Source organism: Limulus polyphemus, unplaced genomic scaffold, assembly GCF_000517525.1.
Source record: "Limulus polyphemus unplaced genomic scaffold, Limulus_polyphemus-2.1.2 Scaffold3712, whole genome shotgun sequence".
NCBI classification, from domain to species: domain Eukaryota; kingdom Metazoa; phylum Arthropoda; class Merostomata; order Xiphosura; family Limulidae; genus Limulus; species Limulus polyphemus.
In genome coordinates, this window is record NW_013669322.1 from 29,875 (window position 1) to 44,354 (window position 14,480).

A 14,480-nucleotide genomic window follows, 5' to 3' on the forward strand; every position below is an offset into this window, starting at 1 on the left:
ATTCAAACAGGAATGACCAGCTATTGGGTGTTATTTTCAGTTTGTTTGTGTAGAATATTCATGCAAACCTACACAACGACTATCCATGCATAGCCATCTCTAATTTTGAACTGCTACAGTAGAGAGAAGGTGTGCAGCTAGTCAATAACCGCTACCTTTTGTTTGATTGGGATTTGACGTCACACTCGTACAGCACACCCAAGATTCCAAAGTGTGGACCGAATTTTTGTGAGACAACCAGACGCGAACTTCGAATCCTCGATCTTACAGTCCGAATACGCTAATTACTAGGACACACTATTTTGTTTCTCAGTCATAATTTAGAAAAAGTATTTAGTTCAGTTTGCCCTTCCGTTATATTGTTGTATGGAATCAAGAAAACTTACATAAAATGTAGGTTTGAGCACTGGCTTTTCTATATATTAGAAGTTGTTATATAAGGAACCACTTATTTTCTATGTGGTTTTTCGCTAACTTGCCCTGTTAAAAAGATACGCACACGCACTTGTATAAGATAAGTAATACCCGGGTGTACACCCTCAGGGTCCACTTAGTATGGGTGCAAAATTTCAGGTTTCTAGTTCTTTGGTCTTACCGCTATGCTGGTTACATATTCTTTTCTATGTGGTTTTTCGCTTGCTTACCTCACAAAAAGATGCGCACGCACATGGATAAGTAATAATACCCAGGTGTATATCCTCATAATCCACTTAGTATGTGTGCAAAATTTCAGGTTTCTAGGTTCTTCCTCTTGGAGTTATGGCGGTGAAACACACACAGACAAACGGACATGCCCTTTTATTATTGTTACGATAGCGGAAGTCTCGTGACGCTGGGAGCATGCGCGCTGGAGTTTCTGGAAGGATCATGAATTTTCCTGGCAACTCTATTTTGTTCCAGGCACCCTCTTTTTTTAGTATATAAGCCTGGCAAATAAAGCCAGCAAAAAAAAAGATAGAATTGCATAGATAGATATAGAGATAGATAATTGAGTCAAGTGAACAGTAGGCACCCTAAGTAAAGTGTGCGAATCGCTGTGAATTATAGCGTGTGTTTATAAAAGTAGTTAAGTTAAAGTGACTGGAAATTCTGTGTATTGCAAAGTTGTATCGAGAAAGAATAAACTAGTTTTATTTAAGAAAGGACTTGTATCGCTGAAGTTCTTCGGAAAGAATTTATACCGGAAATGAACAAACGAACAGAGACGTAACATTATTATAGATTTACTTTATATTTAAGTGTGAAAGACCACTGTATTGTTTTGATGGCACTGTTTTATTTACTATGGGTGCCTGCACGAAAGGGCAAGAGGGCGCATTTACCCGCCTTATATTTCATAACAAATTGCAGGTATTATGATGTCAACTTAACGTCGTAGTTAAGCTAAATATTTTTAGTAATTTTTATCAAAACTGTAAATTTGTGTTTGGGTTTAAGCACACATAACGCATATTATTTTAGTCTGTTGATTTACACTCTAGTCCCCCGATGGGACAGCAGTAAGCCTATGGGCTTACAACACTAAAATCCGGGGTTCGATTCCCCCGTTGTAGACACAGCAGATAGCGCGCTGTGGCTTTGCTCTAAAACAAACATATTTACATTGTAAAAGCTGATCGCTTACGTACGTTTTGCCCCTCCCCGTGAAAATATTTCTGTGGGCGCCCATGTTTATATATATATATTAAAAAAAGTATTTGCTTTTATTAATCACAATCCTTATAAACATTTCCAAATATTCACTTTAACTTTATTTCGCGGTTCTTGTTTGTAATTAAGCACAAAGCTACACAATGGGCTATTTGTGCTCTGCCCACCACGGGTATTGAAACCCAGTTTCTTGCGTTGTAAGTCCGCAGACATACCGCTGTACCACTGGGGGACAATCACCACGCTACAAACAGAGAAAGAAAGAAGACAGAGAGAAAAACACTTGGAGAACTTGAAATAAACATCGGTTTCTTGGCCTATCTGTTTAGAGCAAGTTCCAACATTTATGAAGTCTAACCGGCACAAAATCTTGTGTTGTGGCCAGGCTACTCAAATTTCACGTGATCAAGCCCTAGACCTGAGACTGTATGAAATGTGGTCATCATCCTTACTTGGCCTGGGTTCTTTGGGTTATGTTTAAATGTGAATATTCGGGTGAATGAATACTTCAGGCTATGTATGTGAGCGTTCATCAAACCGGTTAGTAGAAATACCACTCCTGTTGGTATGTTTATGACGTTTTGTTAGTCTTCGGACTCGGAGTGTTATCAACTGGGCATTTGTTAGGCTAAAGTGAGTTGTGTATCAATTTACTGTAATTAAAAACAAATAATATAATAAATTAGTCATATCTTCTTCGCAACTAATATTTTGTAAGTACTATTACTACTATAGGCTATTACTATTAATTCTTTAAAGTTATTAGTAATTTTACTTTACACCTGTTGTGACATTAATGTTCTTTCATATTTACGAGTATATTGAAATTTTGCTAAGACTTGAATTATGATAAATACTATCACTAACATAAGTTAAGGCTCGATAGAGTCAAGATATTACTATTCAATAAAACTCATCCCTAACCTGTGGATATGATTAGGAAATGCTTAATTTAGCTAGGCTTAAAGTTAGTCGTAACATCTACCTCCATCTTCAGCTATAGCATGGGTAGTACTGTACGGTGTACTACTTCTACCAAAGTACTATGCAATAATGTAACGTTGTGAGACAAGTTGCAAGATCGAAAGCCGCAGGTAGGTAGCGTACATTAAGTTTTTAGTAATCCTGTTAGTGTTAGTTAAATTAACGTACTACTACTAGGTTAGGTTACTGTTACTAGTGTTAATAACAACTTAATTGTAAATCTGACGCAGAACGAAAGGCTCAATTTGAAAGTCCCCTGTACTGTAGTAAGTAGGTTTTGAGATTGACAAGTATTGAATACTTTTAGCCTAAATTTTACGTACGAAATTAGTCGTTTATAGTTATACGAAGCTAGGGCTAACAAATGATAACCTACCTTTGCAACGTTATTTTAATTCATATAGTGTACTATAAGTTATAACAACACTTGCGCAGTAACTTTAGTAAGTTAGGCCTATACAGTAGTATTGTGAAGAATGAAGGGGGTCATTTTCTTTGGTAGTTCAATTTTGCAAGTCACAATAACTTTAATTGGATAATTACTCAATTAGTGTCATTGGTGAACTTAGTTAAAGTGATATGTGTTTGACAGTTACAAAAATTATAATAACCGCTCTCTTTAGTTTAGGCTTTGTAAATTATAGTTGTAGTTGCACTTGCAGTGTTAGATTGATGAAATATAATAAAGTTATTAAGTATTACTTTAACTTACAGTTTATTTATTAATATAAAACAATTAGAGAAGTTTTACCTTCTCCTGAACATTTTTATCTCGCTCTCAGTCTCAACACTTTAAGAATCTGTTAATATACAGTAACGTTTGGCATGCCCTCATTGTTGGGGGACTAAAACACATGGATTTTTAAAATATTCACTGCGCACTATATATTTCAGTGTAAGACTAATATAACAAAATAAAATAATAAGTGTGATATTTTACTATATCAAAGAGTTATAAAATAAATGTTATATAAATAATTGTAGTAGTACAAAATTTAAAAAGTTGTGTTGGAATACTAACTTAACAAGAGATGTTAAAACTGCAGTCATCTGTACTGTCACATTCAAGATTAGACCTGGGAAGTTAATTGATATAATTGCCTAACAGCATCGATCATATCAGTTAAGTGTTATGTAAAATGATCAAAATTACATTAAATTGATTGATGTCATGAAAATAATCATCTAACTAAAAATAATGATTAGTTGAATGCAATCACTGAATGAGCCTGACATTTAATCAATTAGCAACTTATACTAATTACTCAACTCTGTTCAATATGTAATTCTGTACCTCTGATAAATTGGTGAATATTAATAATGACATTAATAGGGGCATAGTCAGAAAATTGGTTAAGTTTACTGAAGATAAATGTCTGTAATGAGCATACTTTGATTTTATAGAGACAGATAGATTAACATGTCAAAGATGGCATTTGATTATGATAAGTATAAGGGTATTGTAGGTTATAATGAAAATTACATCTATAATGTAAATGGTAATTCTCTTAGTTATGCAGATGAGTAACAAATCTAAGAATATTGATTGAAGCAACTCTTAACTTGTTGAGCTGGACAATTTAATGAGTATAATTAATTATCTATGAGCATAGACTACATTAAATAGTGGTATGTATGAACTGATTTATTAATAGTGTTTCTGATTATTACTGTTTTTAATTATATCAACAATCAATTAGTAAAGTTTCTGATTAAATTGAATGTAACAAAAATAATCAATTAATCAAAATTACGGTTCCCAGTTATCACTATTTTTAATTGTTCCAACTATCCAAGTATTGCTTTTATGTTTGTTTGTTGTTAAGTGCAAGGCTTAAGACACCTTTCTGGTAGCACCCACTGGCAACATTTGTTTTTCTCCTGTGTACTTGCTATGGTATAAGGAACACTGTGCTAATCTTTTAATCATATTTAATCCATTAATGAGGCCATCAATTAATTGATTAGCAAATATCACATTTTGCTCAACTCTACTCTTAAGCCTTTGAGACTGTTCTGTTTACAAATTGGACAGGGTTTATAGTAAAGCTACTTCTACTACTGTAGGTAATATTAATAGCATGATTCCAAGGATTGGTTGAGATCTATTAACTTGTTCTCTTGAGGCAGTTTTACTTTTCCAATATGGTAGTAAATCTGTGAAACAAATTGCAATCTAGAGGTATGTGGCTGTAACCTTAGAGAAGTTTAAAAAGGGTTGTTGAATATTTGGAAGGATCATGGCTGTATTTAATGAATAGTTTTCTGTTTGTTGAGGAAAGTTAGGAAGCAGGATGTTTTTGATGGGTCAAAAGCTGCTTGATGTTCCATAAACAGTGTTTTTATTATGAGTTTTTTATGTTGGTGAGCACATCTAATAATTCATTTCTGAAATAAGACTCAAGTTATGCTAAGGGTTTAAAATCTAGATATTCTTAGCACTTCTGCTGGCTTGGCTTTCTGTGATAATTTGTAACCCTCAACAATAAATATTAAACATCAACTGTGTAAATTTTTATCTGCTGTACTCTTAGAGATGTCTGTACAAAACAAAACTTGAAAGAATCTATACTACCCACATACACTAGATAATCAGGTAAACTGTTCCACAACTAAGGAATTCTAACACAGAAATTTTCTGCCTGAAAGAAAACCTATAAACTAACCAATTAATCAAAATATATGATTAATGTAATGAAAATAATCAACTAATAAAAATTAGTGTTTCCAATTATTAATGTTTTTCATTATTCCAACAATCGATTAATTGAAATTATGATTAAATTAATTGTTGAGAAAATAATAAACAAATCAAATTTAGTTGTTCTGATTATTACTGTTTTGCATTATTCCAACAGTCAATTAATCAAAATTACAATTAAATGTATTGTCACGAAAATAATCAACTAATCAAAATTAGGATTTTCAATTATTTCAAATATTGAAGTAATTAAAATTACAATTAAATGTATTGTCACGAAAATAATCAACTAATCAAAATTAGGATTTTCAATTATTTCAAATATTGAAGTAATTAAAATAATGACATTATGTTTGTTGTTAAGCACAAAGCTATATAATGGGTGGGGGAGGGTGCTTTCTGATTTAAGTCTCAGGTTTAACTCCCATTCCCATCAATTTATTCATACTATGTTATTGCAAAACTATTTAAAGCTATCTGCCACTGTCAATAATTTTGAACTGCTGACCAGAGGGAAGGCAACTGGCTCATAGCACACACCAACAACTCTGGCAACTTAAGTATTAAATAAAGTGTAAATTTAGTGTTGTTTTTTATTAACATTGTGTTATGTTTCTAATTCATAATTGTGTAACTATTCTTAAATGTAGGTGGAGCCCCGGGGTGAGATTGACAGATAGTGGAGGGGCCCAGGAGAGTGAACCCTAATACAATTTTTTTCAGAAATTTTAAACTATATTATTTAATGTTGTATAAACATGCATGGATTTAGGGGAGGGTTTCATGAGGGTTTAAACCCCCACTCCATCCCTTCTGTCTTTGTTTTTAAGAAACTGACTGTATTAATGTTGTATAAGTATGCACAGATCTAGGAGGTTCAAACCCCCCCTCCATTTTTTTATATTTTTTTTTCTCCAGAAATTAATTAACAAACAGTAAGTAGTATCAGAAAGTAAAATTAGATATCAGTGTTTTTATTTGATTGGTCTAATATTTACTGTAAAAAGTTTTGTTTTGTTTTCAGTTTTTGTGAATTCAACATAGCTTGAGTTTAAAGCAATCAGATTATGGCCTTAGCCAGTAACTGGTTATTTCTAAATGAATACAACTATACGAACGTCAATTAAACATTGAGAGAATCAATTTTCACACCTTGACTTTTTCCAAACACTAATATGTGTGTGTGCTCTAGACTTTAGAAATTTGTTTTTATCTGAACTTGTAGTGCATACTGGAGAAATTTACACATTTGGACAATAAAGATAAAAAAAATGAATGACCTTTACGGATAATGATAAACTATTTCAGCCAACATTTTGCCATTAAGGCTTCATTGGGAATATTAGCACAAGAATTGTTTACAGTTAGAATTGTGAATTCTACTTTTATTTTGTTTATCATTCATTTATTATTCCTTCTATTTTCATATTATATATAAAATATATATAGTGCAAATAGCTCATGACCCCCCTTGAAACCTGCTCGCAACCCCCTTGGGGGTCACAACCCCCCTTTTGAGAAACACTGCTCTAAACCATTTCCAGTAATTCATTATCCTTTCTTACATAAAGATACCAAAACTGTACACAGTATTCTAAGCGTGGCTTAACTAGTGATTCATATAGAGAGGTAATTACTTCTTTCTGACTTGTTATTAATTTCTGTAAATTAATCTTAATATTCTGTTGGCTTTACTGCTTGCAACAGAGCACTGTTTTGTTGGTTTGAATGACTTATCTACTGTTATGCTAGTATCCTTTTCTTCAGTCTTGCTAAATATTGAGTAGGATCCCATCTATGTTAAACATGTGATCCAAACTATTATACCTAAAATGCATTACCTGGTATTTACAATAATTAAAGACCATTTACCAAATATATTTTGCAAATATCAGTTGATTCAAACTATTTGATAATACCTTAATGTCCTTAATGTAGCTAGAAATACCAAGGAGTTTAATGTCATCAGAAAACTTACTTATACTAATTATACACTTATCACTATCATTAATGTAAATATGAAGAAAAATTCCCAATCACCAACCCTTGAGGTATTCCTCTAGTTCAGTTTGACTGTACATCTTTAATAATAACTTTTTGCTTTCTCCCATCCAGTTCATATAACTAGTCTTTTTCCCAATCCCAGTTGATGTGATTTCGGTAGCTAATTTTTTGTGTGGTACCTTATCAAAAGCTCTTTAAAAATCTAAAGTAAACTAAATCCACACCCTTTCCATTATCCAGATAACAAGTAATGCCCTTCCTCTTAAAAACAAACAAACTAGCAAGACAGGATTCACCTTTGTTAAATCCAAGTTGGCTTTCATTTATAAGAGTATATTTCATTTAATAATTTTTTTATAGTTTCTTTTATTAGACTAGAATTTTTCCCACTACAGAATTTAGATTAATTGACCTATATTTTCAAGGACATTTCTTATCACTTTCTTTAAAAATAGGAGTAACATAAGCAATTATTCAATCCTCAGGCACCTACCCACTCTCTATTTAAATACCCAAAATGAAAGGAATAAGCTCACATGTCTCAATGCTTCCATTAATAGATATCCCCACATATTGTGTACCCCAAACTTTCCTTTGGATGACAAAAATTGAAGGTGTGAAACCCCTTAGAACGTGTCTCCTTTGATCCTACATGCCCAAAAAACTACCTCGTATGTACTACTAAATGTTTATGTAGTGACACACTCAGATGTCATACTTAAAGAATGTCAATTTGCAATTAACAAACTATCAAACTGCAGATTAGTTGATTAGTGTATCATGTACTGTATATTGACCAATTCCCTGTCATAATGCCATAAATGAGTGGCTCTTTATGGATTTCTACCAAATACAGTAATATGTTGACTCAAAACTTAGCTGCATACATAATGAAAACTCTTGTCTTGCTGTCAGTTTTAAGCAGCAAGTTGTGTAAAAAAAAGTTTGGAAGAATAATTTTGTCTAGGGTTATATGAATGTGCTAATTAATTGAAACGTATCTGAAAAGCTGTAGCATGTTTTTATTATCATAGAATTGTTTTGGTTAAAAAAATTAGCAGAAATTCAGTATTCTTCACATTTTGTAAAAGTTTCAAGTATACATTAACTGAGTTCAATGAAATTTTTGTAGTTTATCAGTTTTAATATCTGACTAAAGTGAGTTTGATGTGAAATTCTTATATCTCCTTTACGTTTTCTTGGAAAACCATGTGATTTTACAGGAAACTGTATCTCTTAAGTCCCGTATTAGACAAATGTGGATGAATTTCAAGGGAGGATTTTTTTTTAAGTTTATATACAGTATTTATTATGAACTCTTCCACCACCCCCTCTCCATGGTTATTACTCACTATATGTGTTGTCTTTGAGCACCACTTTTCTCGCAGTTGCAAAAAATGCAAATTCGTGTATTAATATACATTTTTATAATGTGAAAATTGAATGCTTTTCTTGTGTTCAAACATCCCACCTCAAGATATCCAACATGACTGTGGTATTAGAGCATCTTAATTTCAAAGATAGGGTGTCGATGAAACTTTGGGAGTCATTTGGCAGCTAGTTTATCAGAATGGGAGTTCATGGATACTGTTTACAGTATTTTATCTAGGCTACCTCTTTCTTTTACTAAATATTTCAGATAAAAAAATCAATCTGATTTGTAAAAACATAATTTACATAATGTAAGTTATTAGAAAATGGGATTCCATGCATAGTATGATGTGTAAACAACTAATCCTACGTTGATAAATTATGAATTCATATATATGTACCGTAGATTGTTTTCTTGTGCAACACTACTTATATATTTTTACTAGTGTATTGTTGTGTGCATATTATTCTTACATAATTTATACAAACAGTTTGAAAATTACCAGTTTTACTGAAGGATTCGTTTGGCTTGTAAATGTGTCATGGTATTAAAACTGTGTAATATAACTATGATTCCTATGTAGTAGATTGAGTTAATGAGAGTATACATGTAGTAGTCTAGGTTTTTTAAAGCTTGTTTATGTTAGTGTGTTTGGAATGAATAAAGATTTGGGTCACAAGAGCAGTTGCTTCATATTGCAATCAGTCAACCTAATTCCTTAGTAAACAACTATTTAGTGTATGAGAGATAATTCTAATATAGTCATAAAATCTGACTGTTAAGCACATAAAATTTTATAATAGTTGATAGATATCAGCATATAAAAGTTATGTATAGGCTATAATAGCAATTTTGGTAGAGTCAGAATTTCAGATGCTGATGTTTAAAAGTTTTAAAGCTTGGACAGAACAAGATGTTGAAAACAGAACAAACCAAATGAACTATGTAAACACAGAATGACAGGTAATGTGGATAATAAAGTAAAAATTATCTTTACAGTTATCATGGAGGAAGGTAAATGTAATGTTAAATTGAAATCACTATAGTGAAAGGATAGATGCAGTGATACATGATTGAAATGAATTTATGGTTATTTAATCATGTTTGTTGAAAGATAGCAGAAGCAAGCTATACTGTAATTCTGATCTGTATATTTTGTAATACTACTGTTTCCTTCAAGAATGTGTCATTTAATTACTTTTCGGAAGTTATTATTTATTCTCTAAACATATGAATGGAAATCAGTCAATTATTAACAAGAAAGTGAGGAGTTTTGAATCCCTGCATGCAGTTATATGATGTATATTGTGCCTCAAAGCTTAATAATGGCAACAAATAGTAATTGTAGATTTGCAAAAGGAGAACAAGGGAAAGCATGTCACTCGCAAGGCATTATTTTCATTCATTAAAATTTTTTTTCACTATTGTGCCAAACATACTCAACGTTTTCACTGTTGTTGCTGTTTTATATTATTATGCCTAGGGATAGGCAGAATATGCAGAATCAAATATGAAAAGAATATATCTGGTTGCATTGTAGGTTGTTTCAAGCACAGCAATACATGTAAAGAATTTCTATAATTGTAGAAAGTTTGTAACAATAATTGGCCAATTACACAGGCCTGCAGTGGATTTATTGTCTTGAAATTTTTACATGTTCTACAGTAATTCTTGTATACTGAATCTGAAAATAATATTCATTTTTCTCCATCACATACAGATTTTTCATAAAATGTCATATGTACTTTTAAATAAGTGAATTGTTATGCTTAAAATGTTGACAATTGATGGGTATGGATTTCTTTAGACCAATCACGACATGAGAGTCTTAGTGATTTTTCTAGAACCCATGAGAAACACACTGCTAGTATATAAACTGTTAACAGGCTGCATGGCGTGTCATTTCTGGATACTATTTGTTCATACGTGCACTTTGACATTATTTTTTTTCTTTTCAATATTATTCATTTGTCACTATGGCAATAAGAGGTTGAGAAAATGACCCAAACATATTCTGTTATATTTGTGGTAAATTTGATCTAAGTAAGAGTTTTTTTCCCGATTTGTAAAAAATTCTTACGTGATAGAAAAAAAATTAAAATTATTTTCGAAATCTGCATAGCTGAATTATGGAAAATCTGTTATTAAAACCAAAACAACTTTTATGAAATTTAAATTCACAGGCCTGTGTTATTAGCAATTGATTAATTTTTAATTGGTGATTTTCATATTGGCACATACCTAATTTCTTTATACAACTTATATAAATTTAAAATTAGAAAAATCCTAAAGGCCGGTAATCTCTACATTTTTTATACTACTTTGGTTTCTGGTATAATTGAGTTAAATATGATGCATGGACATTTATATACACTACAGAATGTTGGCTAATTTTTAAGTGTTAAAAATCTGTTAACAGTACAGTGTACTTCATTAGTATCTATCATAACTTTCAAAAGATTTTCAGTAAAAGATTGATCACACAGCTAGTTTCATTAATTTGTAATCTTGTTTTGGTGATCAAGAGTATTTTAAATATGCAAACTTCTATCATCATAACTCTTTGAAAGAATTTTAAAGGCTGTCCAATGTACTAATTTTCATTTGTGAGGTTTGAATCTTCTTTCATATTGGTTCTTTTTGTTTGTTAACATGCTTGATTTAATGGAGCATGTATGATTTTTTGTTTTCTTTCTGTACCAGTAGTTAAAGTCTTGTGGGAATCTAGCACTTTTGTATTGAAATATTCACCAAACAAAATGCAATTTTCCAAGTTTTATCTGTGACTATTTTGTATTTAAAAGGTGAATGGTTAAAAGTGAGAGCAAATGTATTATCACAAACAAGGTGCAAAACTGATTCATGCCTGGTGCCAAATGCTCTTAAAAATCACATCTGGTATTTTTAAACTTAAAAGAATGCACCTATTTAGCATAAAAGATATTACAGCAATTATCTCATATTAAGAAAAACAATATTATCCTTTCTGACCAGTATAAAGAGGGGGGGGGGTATCCTGAAAGTAAATTTCATATTTTGTACTATATATTTATAATTTTGTGGCATTATCTGTTAGTTGTGGATTTTTTGGCTGATTTCTGTTAAGTTGCCAATAAATTATTGTCTAACCAAAAGTCAAATCCACACTGGACATATACAGATAATTAATGCATATTATACAGTATGAATATATTTTATATCATTGTTATTAATATTACTACTTGTCTTGTGTTATATTTAGGTCTAGAACCAGACTAATACAAGTAGTAATAAAACAAAGTAGGTGTACTAGTGCCAGTCAGTTTAGATTAGCAATACTGATTAATAGTACCAAAGCAGTAGGTTTAGCCCAGAGCTAAAATAAATAGTAACATATCTGTATGTAGCCTTGATGTACAATTTAAAAATAACAAGGAATCTGTTGGTTCATACAGGCCATCCCTAAATGGTACTTTTCTGTTATACCCCCACAATTTTAACAAGTTTTAAAAATGTATAAATACGGGGGCAGAGCCGAGCAGTTAGTGCTATTTACTAATCAATTAATCATTGGGTTTATTAATCACCACCACTACTCTGCCCCAATACAAGTAAAAATATATATTGTATGTGTGTACTAGCTTTGTAACTTTTTCAACAACTTCATTATTCTAACATAGTATTAACATTGTTTTGTTTTTTACATAATTTTTGAATTACCCTTGGTTTCATATGTTAGATCCCTTTAAAGATCACTATATTTACATTTTCCAAAAATACTTTTTTTTTGTCTAAAAAGATATTACAATATGGTACTTTCGTCCCTTCACAAGATTAACTATTCTCATCCAATGCGTCCCTCTATATGCAAACTATTTTCTTTAGGCATACCACAAGCCTTCTGCTCTGCCCCTGTTGGAATCAAATGATTCAACACGTCTGTCATGCAAATCATCATGCGTCACTTCTCCATGTGATGTTTTATCCCTTGCCCCTATATGCTATGAACTGCATCCTTCCTTACTACGTGATGAATCTTCACATCCCCATTTGGTTTTCCCCCTTACCAGATATTTGGGTACATGCTGACCAATTTGTTTCACATTTAAGTGACAGGAATAGCATGCTTCATCCCCCACAGGATTTGGATCAGTTTGTTCTTGCATATCAACATGCAGAAGTGATCCTGTTTCTTTCTCCACCTCCCATGTCTCCTATAAACATTTCCTTCCCTTTGTCTCAGGATCTATTGACCGGCCAGCATTTATCGAAGGCGGTTTAGGACCTACTATCTCAGCAGGCCATCAAACCTGTTCTTCAGACTTCACCAGGTTTTTATTCCAGACTCTGTTGTTCCCGAGGAAATTGTGGACTGGAGGCCTGTCATCGATTTGTCCCGATTCATTCAACTGTCTCATATTACCATGGAGTCATTTCTCACCTTACGGTGGTCATTTTCTCTGGGCTTATGGGTGACCAAGATGGATGTTGCCAATGCTTATCTACACATTCCTATCTCAACACAGTCTCGTCTGTATCTTCGATTCATCCATCACGGGTGGTTTACCAATTTCACGCCTTACTCTTTGGGTTTGCTTCCACCCCTTATGTTTTCTGTTGAGTTATCAGAGATTTTGCTCACCATCTTCATGCTCTGGAGCTGTGTTTCCACTATCATATGGATGACTGGCTTCTTCTGGCTCATTCCAAACTGGATTCAGCCAGCCATACTCTTCAGCTCCTTCACGTGGCTGTTCGGGTGGGCTGGTTAATCAAATCTTGTCCATTTAGGTGTCCTTATCGACACTCATCTCAGTTGGACTCAATCTTCTCCTCCACGACTTCGTTCCATGGAATTGTTAGTTTGCCATGCTCTTTCAGCACACTCACTTTCTGCTTGTGAGGTTCTATCACTTTTGGGAATGTTGTCTTCAATAACATCACTGATCCCTCTCGGTCATGCACATATGTGATCCCATCAATGGGTTTATCACGATCAGTGGAACCTTGCCAGGGATCCCTTGGGAGCTCCCATTACCCTTCTTCATACCCTGTTGGACAAAGCCCATATATCAGCGGGTGTTCCACTTCCTCCTCCTCACAGACGCATCCTTTCAGGGTTGGAGTGCAAGGGTTAATCACCAAGAGGCTTCGGGTCATTGGTCTGTCAACAAGCAGTCTTTGCATATCAGCATCTTTGAGCTTCTCATTATTCCTCCTTGTCTTCTTCCTACCAGAATTTGTTCAGGGTGTCTTCTCATCAGAATAGACACCTCACCTTTTCCCTTGCATTCATTGGTCATTGGAGGAAATCCTACAATTGGGCATGTGGACCACACCAAATACACTTACTCCATTATTTACACCATATTGTGGTTTCTTCTTCGTAGGGTTTTCATCTTCCATCTGTTTCTGTTCTTCAAGCTTTGATGCGACTTTGACTTGGTAAGTCTATATTCATACATAATTATCTTTTTGGGGGTCCTTGCTTCATTTATTTTTTATAGGGATCCTGCTCTGTGGCAAGTGGTGCCTGACCAGGTGTTCTTCAATCAGAAATCTGTCCTGTACAGCAATGTTGACTTGCATTTTAACTTCCATGGCTTTGCAATGCTCACCATTGAGATGGAGTATTCCACAAGATCACTTGTAGGTGTACAACCTTATAATGTAATTGCTTCATAAACTTGCCCGTTCCAGACCATACCACCCATGAATTGCATGGGTAAAGCAGAAGGGGATAGTTGCTCATCCCTACCATGCCTTGTATTGAATAAATCGGTATGGTCT

General features: G+C 33.2%; 1 protein-coding gene across 7 annotated transcripts in view; it reads left to right on the forward strand.

The window, feature by feature from the left end:
• The first annotated feature begins 1,905 nt into the window (after positions 1-1,905).
• The window catches only part of LOC106469893, a 72,604-nt gene continuing 60,029 nt past the window's right edge, over positions 1,906-14,480 (forward strand). For 3 of the 7 annotated variants that reach the window (XM_022398467.1, XM_022398469.1, XM_022398470.1), the window contains exon 1: positions 1,908-2,190. Coding sequence is in view for 1 of the 7 variants with exons in the window: in XM_022398473.1 (XP_022254181.1) it covers positions 2,150-2,190 (41 nt within the window). In the remaining 6 variants the exon portion in view is untranslated. Of the gene's footprint in view, positions 2,191-2,228; positions 2,284-2,517; positions 2,745-14,480 lie in introns of those variants that run through there. The other 4 variants (XM_022398471.1, XM_022398473.1, XM_013930414.2 and 1 more) reach the window with 4 other exon arrangements.